Source organism: Euphorbia lathyris, chromosome 2, assembly GCF_963576675.1.
Source record: "Euphorbia lathyris chromosome 2, ddEupLath1.1, whole genome shotgun sequence".
Lineage (NCBI taxonomy): Eukaryota > Viridiplantae > Streptophyta > Magnoliopsida > Malpighiales > Euphorbiaceae > Euphorbia > Euphorbia lathyris.
The window spans coordinates 31,420,771-31,443,810 of NC_088911.1; the positions used below are offsets into that span (position 1 = coordinate 31,420,771).

Here is a 23,040-nt window from a genome sequence, read left to right on the forward strand (position 1 = left end):
TGTTCATTCAAGTTACATGTTGTGTCTGTAATGTGTCTGTAATGATTCTGGATTGATCTGGATAGATTTATATGCGTTACAAGTTGATTCTGATTGATTCTGGATAACAAACAGTTGCTGTTTTGATTCAGTTTTGTTCATTCGAGTTACATGTTGTGTCTGTAATGATTCTGGATTGATCTGGATAGATTTATATGGAGTAAATTACACCAATGGTACCTGAACTTTACCATAATTCACACTTTGGTACCTAGATTACATTTTGTCTCAAAAATATACCCGAAGTAACGATGACCGGACAATTAAGTATATTTTACCGGTTAAAATGGCCAGTCAATGTGATTTTAATGAGTAAATTACACTAATGGTACCTGAACTTTACCAGAATTCACATTTTGGTACCTAGATTTCATTTTGTCCAAAAAATACACTTCAAGTAAAGATGACTCAATATTTTAGTATATTGGACCGATCAGTGATTGATCAATCCGAGTTTGACCATTTTAAATTAAAAATTGAGACCAATCATACACTAAATTAACATAAAATTATAATATTGTCATTTGACAATATTATAATTTTATGTTAATTGAGTGTATGGTGAGTCCCAATATTTAGTTCATGTTACCCGGTCACTAACCCTTTCAGTCACCTTTACTTGTGTTATGTTTTAGGATAAAATAAAATTCAGGTACCGAAGTGTGAAATATGGTAAAGTTCGGGTACCATTAATGTAATTAACTCGTGAAACTCGCGTTGACCGGTCATAACCGGTAAAAATATACTAAATTGTCCAGTCATCGTTACTTCAGGTATATTTTTGGGACAAAATGTAATTTAGGTACCAAAGTGTAAACTATATAAAGTTCAGGTACCATTGGTGTAGTTTACCCGATTTATATGCGTTACAGATTGATTCTGATTGATTCTGGATAACAAACAGTTGCTATTTTGATTCAGTTTTGTTCATTCGAGTTACATGTTGTGTCTGTAATGTGTCTGTAATGATTCTGGATTGATCTGGATAGATTTATATTTGTTATAGGTTGATTCTGATTGATTCTAGATAACAAACAATTGCTCTTTTGATTCAATTTTGTTCATTCGAGTTACATGTTGTGTCTGTAATGTGTCTGTAATGATTCTGGATTGATCTGGATTGATCTGGATAGATTTATATACGTTATAGGTTGATTCTGATTGATTCTGGATAACAAACAGTTGTTGTTTTGATTCAGTTTTGTTCATTCGAGTTACATATTATGTCTGTAATGTGTCTGTAATGATTCTGGATTGATCTGTATTGATCTGGATAGATTTATATGCGCTACAGGTTGATTCTAATTGATTCTGGATAACAAACAGTTGCTGTTTTGATTCAGTTTTGTTCATTCGAGTTACATGTTGTGTCTATAATGTGTCTATAATGATTCTGGATTGATCTGGATAGATTTATATGCGTTACAGGTTGATTCTGGATAACAAACAGTAATTAACAACGTACTTATAAAATTAAAGTACTAAAATATCAAGTACATAATAAAAGATATTATCTGAATGCCAAAAAGTACTAAAATGCCAACGTCCATATACTTATAATAAAAAGTACTAAAAACACAACCACAAATCACTTGGCCGAATTCCAAGCATCCAAAATCTGGTCGTACGACTGTCTCCACTCAGTCGCAACATCCTCATCAAGAAGGTTCATCGCGTCCAATGCACCTTCTCCCCAGTTAACCCAACGGCTAACCCACTAGCAAAAGAAATAACCCAAAATGAATAAATATCACTTCATTTAATTTCATTCTGATAATTGTAAATAAATTGATTAAAAATTAAATTACTTACCACTTCGCTGTTCGAGCGAGTATGAATAACCGATCCGGGTGCAGGCATATCCGGTAGTAGCTGAGGGTGTGAATGCAGACAGTACCACGACATGCACTGCTCCTCACAGTCCGAAGGAGTCCGTGCAAGAGTGAACCGAGACAATATAAGTATGCAAGCCTCGGGAAACGAGGTCCAAAGATCCTCCGCCATATCGGCGGGCACTTCTACCCGATACTTCAAGCTGGACCAAGGACGTACGGACTTCAACGGCCTCAAGATCGGTCGGGGTATGGTCTGCACGTAACCTAGCTGGCGAAGGCATCTCCCCAGCATGTACGGCTCGATCATATCACTGTAACGTATCCATCCGGCGTATATCGTCCTAGGGGTATGCGTAATGACATCAAGACCATACGGCATCCATATCACCTACAGACGTATACAACAACATTAACATACAAATAATACAAGTAAATGAATTTGGATTTTTTAATTAAATTGAAATTGCACCTCATCAGCAGTCAATCTATCAAGCCGAACACGATATGATTTCAGTCGATCCCCACTCTTCTCCGATGGTATAGATGGCCACATGCAAGCCCTCGGCATCCCTGGATCCAATGTGATTCCCTCCCGCTGCGGCCTGAAGCACGGGAAGTACTCATAAATCCACGCCTGAAGCAGTGTCAGACAACCCGTGATCTGCCCACTGTCTCCTCTGCTAGCAATACCTAGATGACGGTATAGATATGCTAGTACAGCTGAGCCCCATGAGAGTCCAATGGCTCCAGATACAGAGTCATGTACCTCCAACAGACAAGAAGGTCGAATGCGGTCACCACTCTTGTCCACGAACAATGTGCAACCGAGCATCAGAAACGTCCAAGCAGTAGCCTGTGCATCAGTAATCCGATCTCCTTGACAATAATCCAGGACGGAAGCTGCTCGTATACCACCATTAAAGTAGTGACCCTGTTGCAACTCCTCCCGAGTCATACCAAACAACTCCATCACACAAGACTGAAGCTCCTCAACACCCGCATCAGCAGTCACCATAGCCCCATCGATGGGGATGCGCAAAATCTGCCACACATCATGCAACATAATGCTCATCTCACCAAACGGCATGTGAAATGATGACGTGTCTGGATGCCACCGCTCCACAAAAGCCGCAATCAGGGGCGCATCGATGTGGCCATACATGATATTGGGTAAATGGGACAATCCAGTTGACTCTATACGGTTCTGGATCTGCTTAGAAGCACCACCGTACCATACACACAGCTTCCCACAGTATAATGATCGTGTCTGACACCTGAGGAGGCCCCTATCCTGCCCGCTCCAGATAGCATTGGCAATATGTCCCAAGAAGCTCGGGATCACAAGACCATCAGATGGACCCCCAGGAACCGGGTTCTTCACGATCCAGTCATCCTCTACATCACTCCTCGAGCGCTTGCTGCTACCTGAAATTACAGTAAACTCATTTGTTATATTCGTATATTTTATAATAATCATGAATAAATCACATAATAATAAGTAAATTTAAATTTCTCACCCGAAGATGACCCTGCTGTGGAAGCAAAACGTCCGTCACGGCCCCTCGGTATGGTCTTAGTAGGTACTGGCACAGAGGATGAACTCTGAGGAGGTATAGAGTCAGGTCCGTCCATCTCTACAGCATCCGCCATCTCCTCAGGCTGTGCCCTCTAGGCATCCCCCATCAATATCTGGTCCGCCCGTTCCCTCTGGGCAGAGGCAGTCACAACACGTGACCTTGTATGTCTCTTTCCAGAACGGGCCTCAGCAATATCAGCCTATACAAACCAAAAACATTTTACATATATATATGCAAATAACGCATTTTTATTTAAATATACTCATTTCTCGTTTTTTGGTTTTTTTAATACTTGGGCATTGCCATAGGCCGGGTCGAACGAAGTTATTTAAAAAAAACAAAATTTCGGGCCGAATTTTGCCTAAACAGACCGCCGCAACCGTCCGGCCGCTGGGCCGAACGGTTGCGGCGCTCGTGTCGGCCATAGGGCCGACCTAGGCGTCGTTCTCGTTCCGCCGTAAAATTGTCAAAATAGTGCGGTGGTTGGAAAAAATATTGCGGTATATAGCAGCCCACATAAAATTACTTATATATCCTCATCTTCCTTCTTCCCCTTCCCCTTTCCCTTTCCCTTTTCCTTTCTCTCTCTAACTCCTCTCTCTCAATCTTATTTCTCTTTATTTGATCTCTACATTCAATTATAATTACTAAAAATTAGATTGAATTAAGATAAAAAGAAAACAATTACTAAAATTAAAATTAAATTATACATGAAGATCTGTAAAAGGTTATACTTGTGTAAAACTATTTTGAAAAAACACCACATAAGAAAATGAACAGATGTAAAAGAACCCAATGAACAGACGCAAAAGAACCCAATCATCTTCATGCTAGGAAATTTAAAAGCAATGAAACAAGATAGAAAGAGATCAAATAAAGAGACTGCAAAATAAAACGGAAACTGCAAAATAAAAATTCAAAACCATTGGATAGCTTCGGTTTGCAAGCTGTAATATTAAATTTTTTTTATAAAGCCGTAGTTTTAATTAATTACAGGCATCAATAAATAACTTTAACTAATGAGTTTTCTAGATTTCTTTTGCCTCTGTTCATTTCCTAGCTTGTTTTCTTTTGAAACAAGTTTATTTTAGTAATTATTATTTTTTTTATCTTAATTTCAATTTAATTTTTAGTAATTATGATTGAATGAAGAGATCAAATAGAGAAATAAAATAAAGAGAGAGGAGTTAGAGAGAGAAAGGGAAAGGAAAAGAAGGAAGGGGAAGGAGGAAGGTGGAAGGTGAGATATATAAGTAATTTTATTTTAGTTGGTCAAATTTTTAGTTTTTGACCGGTCAAACAGCTGATGTGGCGCGTTGACTTCGCGTTGACCGGTCATTTTTACCTGTTGTACACCAAAGTAGGAGGCCACTTATAAGTTCGTACATATTAGTGAAACAAATTAAAGGTTGTATACTAAAATGTAAAATTGGGCAAAAGTTGTACACCACTTGTGAAATTTACCCGGGAAAAAGAAGAAAAGATAGAGAAAAAGAAGAAAAGATAGAGAGAAGGAGCCTCCTCTATTTCACCCCTTTCCTGATCAGATATTCTTTCAGAAAAGTTCTCATGTGTTGAGCACCAAATTATTAGGAGTTTCTTACTCTTCGTGAGGATTATACACCAAAAATTGATACATTCTAGTACCTCAAGCAATTGAAGATCAACCCTATTCAGTAAATAAAATATAAGGCCGAGATTATTATAAAATTCCCCATTCAAAATTATATTGATGTTGAATTTTGAAATATATATTATCCTCAAATCATCCAAATTAATCCAACTAAGCACCATATAAAATAACGACGTAATTTTTTTATAAAACGAAAAAAAATTATGGATTAGAATGGAGATTTTATTGAGAGGAACAACAAGTCCTCTTAATACTCTATTAAAACAATGACACGTATTCATTCCAATGGTATTCAAAATGATTTTTATTGGTCGGGAGTATTACTCCTGGAGTACTGTAAAAAAATTGAAAAGTTCTCATGTTTTGAGCACCAAATTATTAGGAGTTTCACACCAAAAGTTGATACATTTTGTACCTCAAGCAACTAAAGATCAACCATATTCAGTAAATAAAATATAAGGCAGAGATTATTATAAAATTCCCCATTCAAAATTATACTGATGTTGAATTTTGAAATATATATTATCCTCAAATCATCCAAATTAATCCAACTAAGCACCATATAAAATAACGACGTAATTTTTTTATAAAACGAAAAAAAAAATTATGGATTAGAATGGAGATTTTATTGAGAGGAACAACAAGTCCTCTTAATACTCTATTAAAACAATGACACGTATTCATTCCATCCCTGGAGTACTGTAAAAAAATTGAAAAGTTCTCATGTTTTGAGCACCAAATTATTAGGAGTTTCACACCAAAAGTTGATACATTTTGTACCTCAAGCAACTGAAGATCAACCATATTCGGTAAATAAAATATAAGGCAGAGATTATTATAAAATTCCCCATTCAAAATTATATTGATGTTGAATTTTGAAATATATATTATCCTCAAATCATCCAAATTAATCCAACTAAGCATCATATAAAATAACGACGTAATTTTTTTTTATAAAATGAAAAAAAATTATGGATTAAAATGGAGATTTTATTGAGAGGAACAACAAGTCCTCTTAATACTCTATTAAAACATTGACACATATTCATTACAACAGTATTTAGGATAGACAAAAGACATTGTGAGATACTAGATTTTTCAATTTTTATTGGCTTAATGCGTGAAAACCGTCAGAACTTGTATAAAAAATCGATTGATCTTCTCGTTAGTCACTTAATTTGCTTAAAATAATCTATTAACCACTTGAATTTGGTTAAAATGATCTATTAATCTCTGAATTTGCTTTTATAGTGATCCATTTGCCCTCTAAACTTGTTTAGGATTACTAAATTGCAATTTGTCCAAATCCGTAAAAAAAAATTAAAACTTAAAAAGTGAAGGCTTTATTCGTGATTTTAACTCTTTAGAACAAATTAATTTTTTATTTTGTACATTTTTATAGATTTAGAGACTTAATCATAATACTTTAAGCAAGTTTAGGGGGCTAATGATACTCCATATAAGTTTAGAAAAAGCCAATTTACTTTTTTGGATAAGTTTAAAGGACAACTGATGTATTAAATCATTTTTATTCATTACTCTCTTGATCTTTTACTTATATCTTTTTTTTATCGCATTAAACTTCTTTTTTTTTAATTAAACATTAAACTTCTGATGATAAAAAAAAAATCAGTTTTTAATATAAAATTGGATTAATAGAGTGTTATTTATTTCACATACATTTGAAAACAGTTTTTGATATGTTCAATATGGCTATAGGAAAATTATAAGATTCTTAATTCAAATTGTAAAAAATATAATTTCAAATATAGATGAAATGCATAACAACTTTTTAGCTTATTTAGATGTCCACGACTAACTAATTAACAAGTATGAATTTAATGAGATGGAAAATAAATAATTATGAACTTAATGTGTCCAAATAAAATAAAATATCAATGGATTAATGAATCAACAACAACAACAAAGCCTTAGTCCCGAAATGATTCGGGGTCGGCTAACATGAACCATATATTTTGGTTCATGTCATAAGATGTGGCTAAGTTTTACGTTGGCCGCCACAAACCTACCGCAACCCTCCTCCTTTGTTCGGGTTTGGGACCGGCTGTAAATGCCACCAAGTGACCCTCACAGGCGGAGTTCAATGGATTAATGAATCAAAATAATAATAAAAAAAAGATCAGGGTGTAAAGATGCTTTTAAACTTAGAATACATGTTGATATTCCAATGGGAGTCCTTGATAGGAACTAATCTTCCTAATAAAATCACGTTAGAATATGCTACATAGAACAGTGACTAACTTAGTTTTGACATTGTTGTGGCCAATAAAATCTGCAGTATAAGAAAGTGTTGTGAAGAAAAAAAATGTAGAAAAAAAAATGATATGTATTCAGTAAATACACAATAAAAAAAATGATATGTATTTGGTAAATACACAATAAACCTGATGTATTTAGTATCTCAACTTCTCCTACTTTTACTCAATTTCCACTGTTTGAGTAAATATGATACTCCCTCCTTCAGTGTTGTCTTTTTGTTCTCCTTTGAATTCCACATCTCCCGTACGATATACCTTCCACTAGGGTTGTATTCGTTAATTTCTTTCAAACTTTTCGTCACAGCATCATACACTTCTTCACCAAATTCACTCTTCAGTTCTTTTAATTTTTCATCATCATCATCAAGTATCTCCTGCACATATAAAATTAATTCCAAAAGTTTGAAAGAATCAGTGATTAATCAAAAGAGAATAAGTGCAAGTCATGAGGAAGAAGAATACAAGACATTCTTCAAGTGAAAGTAACAGAATGATGCAAGGAGAATTGGAAGAAAGGATGAATTTGGTCATTTAAGTTGGCTAGTAAAATCAATTTAATCTAAAATTTTAAGTATCAATTTGGTTTTTTAACTTCTCATCTAGAATCACATCAGTCAAAAGTAACACATGCTAATGTATGTTTAGTAGTTATTTAACACGTGTCATTTACTCATACTCACATGACACATGTTAACGCCAAGTGAAAAGATCAAATGGATGACCAAATTTGATTTTAGACTAAATTAACCTAGTAGCCAACTTAAGAGCCAAATTGATCTTTACGTTGCATATATATTAATAATGTAACATTCTCTTACCATCCTACAATTCACATTGCATAAATATTAACATTCTTTTCATATAAATGGAACATAATAGATTATACTATCACAATTTAGTGGATCAAAATTCAAAATATATAATAATTATATATATAATATATATTATATAATTCTTTTTAGGACAATAGCTACAGCCCCGATCGTATCACATAATCTATATATTCCAAATGATTATATATATAAATGTAAGAGAAATGATAATCGTGTCCTATTGTATTGTTTGAACTTGACAGCCGTAATTACTAAGAACAAAATCAACTAAACTACAAGTATAACCTTATGGATGTGAAATTCTACAAAGTCAAGGAAGATAACAATATGTCTACATGTAACATACACACTAATCAAGAATATGAGAACTTAATTACCTCACAATGTCCATCCTTTTCAATGACCTTAAATGGGTGCCAGTTAGGGTCTCGTAGATGCTCATCCCATAATGAACACAGCTCTGCTGCTTTCACATCAGCATCTTTAGGAGAAAATTTTCTCTTTGCTGCAGCATGGAATGGTCTACTATCAAGCTCGCCCATTTTCTTCACACCGATAGTAGCACGGGTATTTCCACTCAAGTACTATGGAGCAAAAAACTAGACTCAATAAAATAGCACAGAGTACATATGATAGAAGATAGTAATTTCCACTTTTAGTTCATTTTTAAACATAAGCTAAATATAACTTGGTGATCTATTCACTCCTTAAATTTACTTAAAGTTATCTATTGGTCTCTTAAACTTGTTTATATTGACCTCTTAGTTAAAGTGATATGTGGTTTAACTTGTACAAATCTCCTCATATGCTCCCACATAAGCAAGGGTTAATAAAACATCCTTAAAATTGAGAGCACAATCGGTTTGGGATCAAATTGAAGGGCTTTTGAAATACTCAGCCTTAAACATATGATAGAAGATAGTTCTAGCACTTACATTTATTAATTCTTTACGCGCATCTTGCAACTGGTCATTATTCATGCGCTCCTTCACCATAAGAGTTTGATTAAGAGAATCTAGGTCATCTAGTTCTTCTTCTTTTTCCTTTAAATCATTCTCCATTTGATCCATCCTTTTCTTCACCTCCATGTCTTCTTCTTCTTCTCCCATGTGCTTCATTACTTCTAATGCCCCTTTCATTCGTTCAATATCCAACTCCAGCGTTTGTTTAGCATCAAGATTCTTCTCTAGTTCAAGAATTTTCTGGCATAGTTTCTCTTTTTCTCTCTACCAATATCAGTTGAATAGGAAACGTTCTTTAAACAGTGAACATTTTGCATTTCTTTTCATCCTCTGGTTCAAAGAAATGAATGAAAAAAAATCACCTTTTGTTCTTCTGCCAACTTCCACAGTTCCTCATCTGCCTTTTTCTGCTCCACAATTGCCATCTTATTCTAAAAGAATGAATAGGTAATCTTAGCACATTTTACTATTGAAATTAGAACAGATTATTTCCATTAGAACAACCACTGCAAAACGCTATTCTTGTGTTACAGCCCACAAACTATATAGGACCCTTAGACTTAAACTTAAAATAACCTATCACACACCTGTAATTGACTTTGAAAACCTCTCACACACCTAAAGTTGATTTTAAAAACCTATCACGCATCTATAGTTGGCTCATTAGGACCTCATGTGTACAAAATCATTGATATGTCATCTTTGACGAATGAGGTGACATATGCCGGCTATAGAAAAAGAAAAGCGCGTGAGCTCGTTTTGTATGCCGCCTCATCTGTCAAAGATGACAAATCAACGATTTTGTGCGCATGAGGTCTTAATGAGTCATCTATAGGTATGCGATAGGTTTTTAAAGCGAACTATATGTGTGATAGTTTTTTTAAAGATTATTTTAAATGTTTAGAGTGTCAATAGGCAAAACGTGCTAAGTTGGGTGTTAATATGCATTAAGCGAACTATATATTTTGGCAAACTCCAACTATAAAACTGAAATTTGATGCATATACAAGATATTAAAAAATTTAACTTATTTAACCCATTCCATTTGACTATTCATCAAATACTTTAACCATATTCGACGAGAATCAATAGTTCGCAAAACATATGAAGGAACCACAATAAATATTCAAGGCAGCGGATGCTATGCACTCAACTATAAATATGTGTAATTGTTTGTGTTAGTGTGTGAACTGAGAAATCCTGAGAAGTGAGTGGTGAGTTGTGACTTGTGTGTGCAGCAAATTTACTACGAGTTATATAATTGTTTTGTAAAAGTTTTATTTTATTCTATAAAAGTGATTTCTTTAGTCCTCATTCAACAGTTGCAGCAATTTATATATGATAAGCTTTCTAGTTCCAACAAAGTATCCATGACTATTTATGAAGAACTTCTGATAATTGTACTAGGGAATGATTCGTGTACACAGACAAACACACATTAAACACCATGCATCATACGAAAAAAGTAATGCCCTTGACAGCCTATGAAATGTCAAATAATATTTTACCTTTTGCTTTTGAAAATCAAGATTTCTCATCACATTTTCATTTTGAATTTCTCTTTCTTCCAGTTGTCTTTCACGCCTCTCCAATTCTTTTCTTTCAGCTTCCAGTTCTAGTGTTCTGTTCTCATGGTCTAAAGAAATCTTTGCAAACTGATGATGTGCATCCATTTGCATCCGTCTAATTTCTACATTAAACATAAGCAAATAACAATCATAATTAGCTGCAGAATGTATTACTTAAATTATGTATGATTCAAATTAATTCCATTTAAATATAACACTTTACAAGATTTGGGAAAAAAAGAACAAGAAGAAATTGAGAGGGAAAGACATGAACTTTTATAGCCTATTAAATTAAAAAAGAAGAAAGAAAAAAAAAAGGATCTTGCCTTCATTATACTGTCTGACCATAGAATCTGTTTCTTCTACTAGATTGTTCAAAGATGCATTAGTTTCCTCAACTTTTACTTTCATTTTTTCAAGAGTCTCATTCTTCCTTTGCAAGCTATTGCTCAAATTGATCATAAGATTTGAATCCTTTTGTTTGTCCTCAGCTTCTTTATCATAGGCACTTTTTAAATCACCATTTTTTCTCAGATAATCACCAACAATAGTTTGTGAATGGTAGTCATCATCACTTGCAACCCATCCATATAATCTCTCCCCTCGATTGTTTGAGAGGTGGTTAAAGTAGTCCTCCTTTCCAGAATGATTGACTTTAAATTCCTTATCAAACACTATTGCACTCTTGAAGCCATCCCATTCTTTCTTAAACTCAACAATAGCGAATCCTGAATGACCTGCGCGGCTCCACAAGGGATGAACCTTAACTGGATCAAATCCCTTTGTTGTCAATTCATCCCTAAGCTTTGCACCACTCTCCCCAACCCAACGTCCACCTTGAAATTGTCTTTCAACATTGGCAACTATTCCCATCCAAGGCCAAACAAACAATCGTTTTGATTCATACCGAATTGAAGAATTTGGAATGTTGGACTTTAAGGGCTTGCTTTTACTGTTAAGTGTTTGCTTCCCTGTGGCTTTCTTTTTATCGCATCCTATCTCAAGTCTTGAATGAAAGGGGTCACTTTGAGTGGGTAAACTGTTACCTGTATCTTTCTTTTTATTGCCTTCTACCTCAAGTCTTGAACTTTCCTTATCATGGAGGTAGTTTTTCATATACTTCTCCAAGGCTAAATGGCGAGCTTTCTCCTTGTAATCTGCATTTCGTAAATCTCTACCATGACGATAAGCATGCTCAAGAAGCTCCCTAAAAGAGTATTCTCTCTTCTTCCCATAGCAGTATGGGCATATGTAAGTTGAGTTTTCTAGTTTAACTCTGATCCCTCCCCTTTTCAAGGCTTCATAGCACTCGTACATACAATCCTCCAACCTATTATCAACACTCTGCCTTTCCTTTCCTTTTCCTGAAGAACGAGACATTTTTTAACCTGAAATACAACGTTAAGGGACAATGAGCACAAACATGAAGCTTCATCTGCATCAGAACATATGAGTAATTGAGCATAACAGGTTTGAGAAATTGAGAGAAAATATATATACATGTGTCATGAATTCATTGGTCGGGTTCCGAATCCAAAAACAACATTTCAAGCTAGCAAAGCAGATTATCCAAAATCACTGAGCACAAGACAATCAACAAAAACTTTAACCAATCACAGTCGTGCACATTTGGAAATTCGACTACATGCAAAATGTACAATAATAATGAATCTGACACTTGGATGCTTGTGAGGAATTTAGATGCAAAACGGTAAACAGTAGCATCTTTCCTCTTGATAGGAATAAAAATTATGGTTTTTGACAGTAAAAAAAGTTACTTTCCATCAGATTGTCACAATGTCAAATTATCAAGGTCCATTACTAATGTCTTTCCCCACATTATTCCTTGCAACCAGATCTCAGATATTGTCACTGAATCCATTAATGTTGTTCTCCTAAATCTGATGCTAAAACAATAAGAACACTTTATGTTTTTTTGCTCAAGCTGTTACACACACTCAAATGCACTTTGGGCTTGCCGCGTGTACAACATAGGCTCATTTCACCACGTGTTTTTAATTCCACAAATTAATAAGGTTACCATATTCAAACCCTTGGTCGAAATGACTCCAATACTATATCTGGAACCAATTGAACTAAAAACTCAAACCAATAATTAAGACCCAATCATAATCTTATATTAATCTCCGAATTTCCAGGATTCCTATTGGAATAATAGAAGACAATGGTAAGTTAGAAGAACAGAAAGTAGTATTTGTCAAATTATTTCTACAGAGAGAATCAAAAGAAGCAACAGATTGGGGGAAACCATGAAACGAGAAGTTTACCCCAAAAAAAAAAAAAATTGCAGATCAATGTTACAGAACTATCTGATTTCCCAATAACATTCCCAATGCCACAGAGCAAATTGCATACTTCAGGCCCACTAGAGTACAGGAAGGGAAACTCAAGATGCAGACAAAAATACAAGAAAAACAAAAGGAAATGGTTAAAGAGATAATCAACTGGTAACGAGACTTCACGGAATCAGTCCGTTTGGAGAACAGCTAACCAGCGAAGAATTTTTGTACTTCGTTTCCTACTATTCTTCCTTCCAATATTTGTCGTTTGGCAAACAGAGCTCGAACAAACAATTTCAAAATATAAATAAGAAAACAGAGTATAACTACGACACCTTCTACTTCTGTTTTCCTTTTCGTTGGTAAGCTAGCAGGTTTCTGCTCTATTACTTAACTAAGAAGTGCAAAAGAAGTAGGATGTATAAATCTGAACCGAGAACAAAAACACAGAAGAAATTAGCTCACAGAAAAAAAAAATTGAAAACCCTAAACGAAATGTACTAACAATGACAAACCTGGAAACTTGCAAAGAGCAAATACAGAGACTGAAGCGTCTCGGACGAATAGGGAAATAGGATTTGAAAAGGAAAGAGACAGCCAAAATGGAGTTACTTGCTAAGGAAGCGAAGCAACGCCAAAGGCAAAGGCAAAGGCAAGGCCCAATTTTTATACTTATAATTTAATTTTATTTGCTTAAAAAAAAGATTTATAATTTCAATGGTAGGTGGAGAGAGAAATCATAACTTAACGGATTATTATGAATGGCGTGCCACGTTCCGTTATCGATATCTAAATTAGTATATTTTTCAAACATTAAGCCTATATTGATGTTACTTTGTACGTCGAACGTAAATTGAAACTTTCCTACAAACCATATGCCTATTTTAGTATCTTATCAATTATATTCAGAATACAAGATTTGCATTTTAAATTTCACTGATCTTAGTACTTCTTGCTGAGATGTCATGACTGAGATTGAATATTCTTACATTTCCTTAAACTTACAGTTTTTTTTTTATTTTAATAATTTTGCATTCTCATAATTATCTAAACTCTTCAACCTTTTGGGTTGTCTCCGACTCATGGGCGGAGAGTGTAGCCTAATTAATTACAATGTCATTTGTTACAAGATAATTTGCTTATTGGGAAGTTTTTCAAATAGTAGGACACTTAATTGACAAAACAAACATTTTGAAAATGAGATAACCGAGTTTTGGCTCTGTTGGGTTGAAAAAGGAGGCAAAAATAGTTCAATTTTTCCATGAAAAAAATTGTGAACGGCTAAATACCGTCCCACATTACTTATCACCGTCCCTTTTGGACTTTTTTGCCCTTCTCATAATTTTGATCAAAAACTGAAAATTCTCTCCCCAAAATCATAAACCCGAACAACAATAATTGAAATTATGAAAATAATTGATGTGTGACAATCCGAACCCCGAAAATGGATGATTATGAGTCGGAAACATTAAGATTTATTTTTTTATCAAAGAACTCATTTTTCATGACGATTTTGCATTTTTCGTCATAAAAAATTGAATGATTTAGTATTTTTCGTCACTAAATTTTTTATGATTTTACATATTTCAAAATTTGGCCTAAACGGATGCGGGATATCGCCCGACCCATGGCGGGAACGAATGCGGCATGCCCCCAGACCCATGGCGGGAACGGATGCGGCATCCGTTCCCGCCATGGATCGGGCGGTATGCCACATCCGTTTAGGCCAAATTTTGAATTTTCTCTCAAAAAAAAATTCCCCAAATTTGAAAAAAAAAATTATGTCAATGGCAAAATTGTCTAATAGGAGCGGTAATAAGTAATTTGGTGGTGGTAAATAGTAAAACCCAAAAAATTTGGTCTTAATTCCTTTTTTTTATAATTCATATCTTATGTGTATTATATCCCCCTTCAGTTTTAATCGAATTTATTGTCTTGAATGAAATACTAGGGATTACTTACAAAGTATAATCTTCTCTACAAATTTATAATAGGAAAAATTACACAGAAATTCATCTTTCAAAAATTATTTACAACTATATCAAATCATACTTTTGAATTATATCAAACTAATAAAATCACTATTTTTAATCTATTTTAAGAACTAGAGTTTATAAATTAGGGATCTAGAATATATTATCTAGGGTTTAGAATTTATGAATTGGAATTTAGAATTTTTAAATTGGGATATAAAATAATAATATATAGAAAATAATGATATATTAAGAATTAAGTTTGGTGATATGACTTAGTTGTAATTTTGTACTTTAATTATGATATTCATGTAATTGACCCTTTATAATAAATCTTGCACAACTTTTAGGTTGTTTTGATTATGGCTTTTATGTTTCTATAAGGAGTGACTAAAAGGTTTTGGGTTATTATGGTTGGTGGTATATAGTAGCTAAATTTTGGTATATCAGCCACTAGATTTTGCACGGATATGGAGCACTACTTTATAAATTTAAAAGTTAGCCTATAGGTTGAAGGGATTGGTAAAGTTTTCTCTCGATTGGCTGGTAAGCTTTCTCATGAAAATTGTTATTTGTATATGTTACTAGAGAAATTGTTGAGATTTGCAGCATGAGAGGTGAAATGTTTATATTCTCTCTCAATAATCCATTGTCAATCCTCTCAAATGAGCTAGAATGTAAATCAAGTTAAATAAAACATTAGACATTTGCATCACAAATATGATATACTACTAATATAAATCTATGACAATTGAAAAAATAATCAAATAAAAAAATTAAGAAAACAAAATATAATTTTTAAAATTAGTTTTGGACCGTGCAACGCGCGGGTATGCAACTAGTTTAAATAATTAATCAAAATATTTTATCAAAAAAGTGAAATAATTAATGGATATATATATATCTATTACTATATACTAAAGCAGTAAACAAATTGAATACGTGTCCTTTTCTTAGTCTCTATTTGTTCCACAATTTATATCATGATATTTACCGTTTAGGGTCTCAAAACCTTTCATATCATGTCCACCTTTTTCATTTAGGTTTCAAAACCCACTACCATCAACCGTTTCTCCCTCTCCCTCTATCTCTCTCTCAAATCCAAAAGAAAAATAGCTCACAGGGAAAAATAAAATTGGAAACCCTAAACGAAATATACGAACAATGACAAACCTGGAAACTTGCAAAGAGCAAATGTAGAGACTGAAACGTCTCGAACGAATAGGGAAATAGGATTTGAAAAGGAAAGAGACAGCCAAAATGGAGTTACTTGCTAAGGAAGCGAAGCAACATCGAAGGCAAAGGCAAGGCGCAATTTTGATACTTATAGTTTAATTTAATTTGCTTAAAAAAAGACTCGTAATTTAATATTTGAAATTTATATTTAGAGAATAAGTTCAATGGTATATGGAGAGAGAAATTATAACTTAACGGATTATTATGAATGACATGACACGTCCCGTTATAGATATCAAAATTGATACATTTTTCAAACGTTAATATATATTAATATTATTTTATATGTCGAACATAAATTGATACTTCCTTAAAAACCATAGACTTATCTTAGTATCTTATCCATGATAGAATTTGCAGTTCAAAATTCACTATCATATTACTTTTTGGTAAGATGTCATATTAATAAAAAAATCAATTATATAAAAAAAATGATTAGATTTCCCTAAAGACCATAGACCTATTTTAGTATCGCATTTCAAGATTCACTGATCTGTTTGCTTTGCTAAAATATCATATTAAAAAAAAACTCAACTATATAAAAAAAATAATTATATTTTCTTAAAAATCATAGGTCTATTTTAGTATCTTATCTATTATATTTATTTTACAAGATTTGCATATTTCAAGATGCTGAGAGGTCATATTAAAAAAAATCAATTATATAAAAGTAATTATATTTTTCTAAAAACTATATGTCTATTTTAATATCTTATCTATTATATTTAGAATACAAGATTTGGATTTCAAGATTCAGTAATCTTAACACTTTTTGCTCAGATATCATATTAAGAAAAAATCAATTATATAAAAAATAATTATATTTCCCTAAAAACTATAGGCCTATTTTAGTATTTTATCCATTTTATTTACGATACAAAATTTGCATTTCAAGATTCGTTGATCTTAGTGTTGAAACACATTTCCACAATGATTTCGATTTGACAAAATTATTCCAATTAGAATTAAATCCCTATGATAAAATATTCCAACACATTAAATTTAAATGCTTTGATTTATTTATTACTAATGTATTTGTTCAAATGTTGAGTGTTTAATTCCCAAGTATTAAAACACATTAAGACCAATGCCCAAAAGCCCACAAGAGAATGTCAAAACCCAAGTCAACAGACCCAAGCTACAAGATAAACTCGGTCCAGCAAGAAGAAGGATACAGAAGCCTTCCCTAACTGCTTCACGATGAAGCTACTGAGTCGAACAGATAGAAGACAAGTCACTAATTGACTTGAACAACTTGGAGACAAAGGTAATCCATTTTGGGAAATGTTCAGACGTCGCAGAAAGCTGTCTAGAAGACTTTACCATAAATAGAGAGACAATCTGACGCCTATTGATCAAAAGCATCTGATCCCTAATTCAGACAGAAAAGGCAATGTTATAATTGGCTGAAGACACTAAGCACTGACAAGTGAAAGCGACAGCAAGCCGTTTCCCTCCAATGGTTATTTTGAATTTTGAAATAACTGGAGCCTCAGATATCACTATAAATAGGCCTCTCATTTGCTTCATTCGATGCAGATCTTCATCAAGTCGAACCGCTGACCAAATTGTTACCTGAAGTTCTATGCCAAAGCAAAGCAAAGAAATCTGACACTCACTCTTATCTTATGTAAAAGACTAGATTGTAAATCATCTAAAGTGTTCTGTTTATTTAGAACAACATCTTTATCATTTCTAAAGATTGAAAGGAAATACTGAGTTGCTCGGTTATAGCACTCAGTGGTAGAATAGTATTGGGTATAGGATATAAAGGAAGGTACACTGTATACTCACTGACTATTGTAAGAGGTTTGTGCTCTACCTAAAAGAGCTCAGTAGTGGATTAAAAAGCTCGGAAGGAGTCCGAGGACTGGACGTATGCAGGAGGCCGAACCAGGATAAATCTATTGAGTAACATTTTCTAACTCTTAACTCCTTATATGCTTGCTTTGAACTGTGCCTAGTAAAACACTAAAACTGATATATATTGAATTGTGTGTTTTGAGTACTGAGTTCAGGAATAGACTCCAGTGCTATTTCCTAACTCAACATTACAAGCAGCATTAGTCTTAGATCAACTAAAGATGCCTCTGACATTACTTAGCATCACTGTGCTAACAACTAAGTGAAAAATCTTAAGTATAAAGTCAGTCGTAAAGAAGAAACTTTTCGCTGAAATATCTTATTAAGAAATAATCAATTATATAAAAAACTAATTACACTTCCCTAAAAATTATAGGTCTATTTTAGTATCTTATCCGTTGTATTTAGAATATAAGTTTTGCATTTCAAGATTCATTGATCTTAGGACTTTTTGCTGAAATGTCATATTAAGAAAAAATCAATTATATAAAAAATAATTATACTTCCCTAAAAACTATAGGCTTATTTTATTATCTTATCCATTATATTTAGAATGCAAGATTTGCATTTCAAGATTCACTGATCTTAGAACTTTTTGATGAGATGTCATATTAAGAAAAAAAATCAATTATATAAAAAATAATTATACTTCCCTAAAAACCATAGGCCTGTTTTAGTATTTTATCCATTATATTTAGAATACAAGATTTGTATTTCAAGATTAACTGATTTTAGGACTTTTTGATGAAATATCATATTAAGAAATATTCAATTGTATAAAAAGTAATTATACTTCCCTAAAAACTATAGGCTTATTTTATTATCTTATCCATTATATTTAGAATAGAAGATATGTATTTCAAGATTCACTCATCTTAGAACTTTTTGCTGACATGTCATATAAGAAAAAAAATCAATTATATAAAAGATAATTATACTTCCCTAAAAATCATAGGCATGTTTTAGTATCTTATCCATTATATTTAGAATACAAAATTTGCATTTCAAGATTAACTGATCTCAGGACTTTTTGATGAAATATCATATTAAGAAATAATAAATTATATACAAAATAATTATACTTCCCTAAAAATTATAGGCCTATTTTAGTATCTTATCTATTATATTTAGGATATAAGATTTACATTTCAAGATTCACTAATCTTAGGACTTTTTGCTGAAATGTAATATTAAGAAAAAATCAATTATATAAAAAATAATTATACTTCCTTAAAAATATAGCCTATTTTAGTATTTTATCCATTATATTTAAAATACAAGATTTGTATTTTAAGTTAATTTTAGGACTTTCTGCTGAGATACCATATTAAGAAAAAATCAATTATATAAAAAATAATTATACTTCCCTAAAAACTATAGGCTTATTTTATTATCTTATCAATTATATTTAGAATACAAGATTTGCATTTCAAGATTCACTGATCTTAGGACATTTGCTGAGATGTCATATTAAGAAAAAATCAATTATATAAAAAATAATTATACTTTCCTAAAAACTATAGACCTATTTTTGTATCTTATCAATTATATTTTGAATACAAGATTTGCATTTCAAGATTCACTGATCTTAGGATATTTTGCTGAGATGTCATATTAAGAAAAAAATCAATTATATAAAAAATAATTATACTTCCCTAAAAATTATAGGCTTATTTTTGTATCTTATCAATTATATTTTGAATACAAGATTTGCATTTCAAGATTCACTGATCTTAGGACTTTTTGCTGAGATGTCGTATTAAGAAATAGGGTAAATGATTATAAGGTCCTTATGTTTTTACCTAACATGCTAGTAAGTCCATCATATTATTATAAGGTCCTTAAGTATTATCTTAATCAATTCTTTAATCCTTCCATTTGTTTTTGTAAATGAAAGTCCAAAATTAACCCTAGTTATATACATAAAAAAATTTATCTTTTAGTTTCAAATGTAATCTAATTAATTTTAATGAAGTTTTTGAACTACATATACACCGAAATTAATATACTTGAAAAATTATATTATTAATTTTCTTAAATTTTAATTATTTTTTTTATTTTTTAATATAATGTCTTTAAACTAACATTAAATATTATTATAAATTTTTTACAATTTTTTAAAAATTATTTTTTTTTCTTCATTTGTAAAATTTATTAGAATTGTAAAAACTTTTTACAATGATAGTCTTACTCCTATTTTAATAATTTTTGAAATATTTTTCATTCTTTTTTAGTCAATAAATTTTACGTTATTAAATTAAAATTTTATAATTATATAAAAATTAATAAATCAATTACTTTATATTAGATTTATATTGGAGAGACTATGATTATGTAGAAAAAAGAAAAAAATACAAAATAGGAAAATTAGATGTTTTATTATTAAAACATAAAGTAAATGGTAATTTTGGTATTTTAAAGTTTATTTAGTATAATTTGACCATTGACCCAAACAAAAGGACTAAGGAGTTAACAAAAACAAAAACTGGAGGACTATATAATTATTTCTAAAAACGCAGGGACTGAGTAGTGTATTAGATAAAAACACAGAGACTTTATAATTATTTTACCCTAAGAAATAATCAATTATATAAAAAGTAATTATACTTCCCTAAAAACCACATGCTTATTTTAGTATCTTATCCATTATATTTAGAATACAAGATTTGCATTTTAAGATTCACTGGTCTTAGGACATTTTGCTGAGATGTTATATTAAGAAAAAATCAATTATTAAAAAAAAATCAATTATATAAAAAATGATTATATTTCCCTAAAAACTATAGACCTATTTTAATATCTTATCCATTATATTTAAAATATAAGATTTGTATTTCAAGATTCACTAATCTTAACACACTTTTGCTGGGATGCCATATTAAAAAAAAATCAATTATATAAAAATATAATTATACTTTCCTAAAAATTATAGGCCTATTTTAGTATATTATCCATTATATTTAGAATACGAGATTTGCATTTCAAGATTCATTGATCGTAGTACTTTTTGTTGAGATGTCATACTAAGAAAAAATCAATTATATAAAAAATAATTATATTTTCCTAAAAACCATAGGCCTATTTTAATATCTTATCCATTATATTTTAGAATACAAGATTTGCATTTCAAGATTCACTGATCTTAGGACTTTTTGCTTAAATGTCATATTAAGAAAAAATCAAATATATAAAAAATAATTATATTTCCCTAAAAACCATAGACATATTTTAGTATCTTATCCATTATATTTAGAATATGAGATTTGTATTTCAAGATTCACTAATCTTAGGACTTTTTGATGACATGTCATATTAAAAAAAATCAAATATATAAAAAATAATTATATACTTCCCAAAAAACCATAGCCCTGTTTTAGTATCTTATCCATTATATTTTAGAATACAAGATTTGCATTTCAAGATTCAGTGATTTTAGGACTTTTTGCTGAAATGTCATCATAAGAAAAAATCAATTATATAAAATATAATTATACTTCCCTAAAAACTATAGACCTATTTTAGTATCTTATCCATTATATTTAGAATACAAGATTTGCATTTCAAGATTCACTGATCTTAGGACTTTTTGTTGAGATGTCATATTAAGAAAAGTTAAATTATATAAAAAAATATCTATACTTCCCTAAAAACTATAGGCATGTTTTAGCATCTTATCTATTATATTTAGAATACAAGATTTGCATTTCATGATTCACTGATCTTAGGACATTTTGCTGAGATGTCATCCCGCATGATATAAATCTGTCACGGGGCTTGCTGTCGTCTGTTGCACCTTCAGACGACAGTTATGTTCTGTCATGTGAAGATACGATGCATGACATAAGCCTAGTTTCGTACTGTCATATTAATCTTGTTATGATGCAATTTTTTTTATTATTAACGTCACATTTAATGTCATCACATGACATACTAATAATTAAAATGGTCAAGTAGATATATGGGAAATTGGCATATTGGTATCGCGATAACAATTTTTTATAATAATTTATGTCGTTGTAGCTTGTATCAGATGACATAGGCCTTGATCAATCATGTCAATGGATTTATTTTTAGATGACAGATTCGTTTATTTTAATATCTTTGTATTGTTGTTTAGATGATATTTTTTTAAACGTAAATGTCACTCTTTGCCTTCTTCTTCGAATGAATCTGGTTATTGAAACATAATCAAATGAACAAGAATTTATATATATCAATGATTTTAAATTTGCCAATCTGTTTACATTTGAACCAGACTAATGCTCATAATCTGTTTACATTTGAACTAGACAATTTTCTGAATGTATGTGAAGGTAAAAACAATAAGCAATTAATACATCTCCAAATTTGTCAATCTTTTAAAGGCGTGGTGTTGGAAGCAAAATCTCACTATGCCATTTTTCCTTTCACATGACACAAGATACATGACAGACATTTGTTTTTGTGTCGTTTGAATATTTTCGTGACAGTATTATAACTGTATGTCATCTGAAGGCAAAATAAAAAATGCGCTCGATTCTCAGATGACATTACGATTACAGAATCCTGTCATCCAAAGAAAACGCGCGTTTTCGTTAAATTTGATCCGCTCAACAGATGATACTTCTAATAAATGAATGTCATTGTATGTCGAAAAAAAAGCGGCAAATGAAATTTCACTTACGCGGCCATACCAAATTTTAGGTGCTCTATTGTTTGACTGAAATTTCAGTTGATATATAAACCCTCTCTCTAATCCCAAACCCCAGTTTAGGTTACGCAAGAGCTTCATCCCTCTCATCCCTCTCTATCTCCATGGCTGATTTGAACATGCAATCACTGGGTGAGCTAGAAACACGGTACTGGTAAGTATCTATTGATTTTCATTGTTCCTTACTCTCTCTTTTCCTCATCCGATTTACTTTTGTGTATGTCGATTTCAGCAGCTGGAATAAGGATCTAT

General features: G+C 31.8%; 1 protein-coding gene across 1 annotated transcript; it reads right to left on the reverse strand.

Moving 5' to 3' along the window:
• Positions 1-7,239: 7,239 nt before the first annotated feature.
• Positions 7,240-12,108, reverse strand: LOC136220329 (factor of DNA methylation 4-like). The gene is made up of 6 exons (XM_066008140.1): positions 11,053-12,108; positions 10,667-10,848; positions 9,521-9,589; positions 9,132-9,422; positions 8,574-8,780; positions 7,240-7,737 (listed from the first exon to the last, which is right to left on the reverse strand). Exons 1-6 carry the CDS (start codon positions 12,104-12,106, stop codon positions 7,507-7,509), a joined length of 2,034 nt encoding a protein of 677 aa, XP_065864212.1. The 5' UTR covers positions 12,107-12,108; the 3' UTR covers positions 7,240-7,506.
• Between the last annotated feature and the right edge of the window lie 10,932 nt (positions 12,109-23,040).

Bases quoted from the DNA above. Each gene is read 5' to 3' on its own strand.
- LOC136220329 (XM_066008140.1), bottom strand. From the start codon at position 12,106: ATGTCTCGTTCTTCAGGAAAAGGAAAGGAAAGGCAGAGTGTTGATAAT. The intron at 10,849-11,052 runs GCAAGATCCTTT...TGTTTAATGTAG, and splicing joins GGTCAGACAGTATAATGAAG to AAATTAGACGGATGCAAATG. The intron at 9,590-10,666 runs GTAAAATATTAT...TCATTCTTTTAG, and splicing joins TTGATTTTCAAAAGCAAAAG to AATAAGATGGCAATTGTGGA.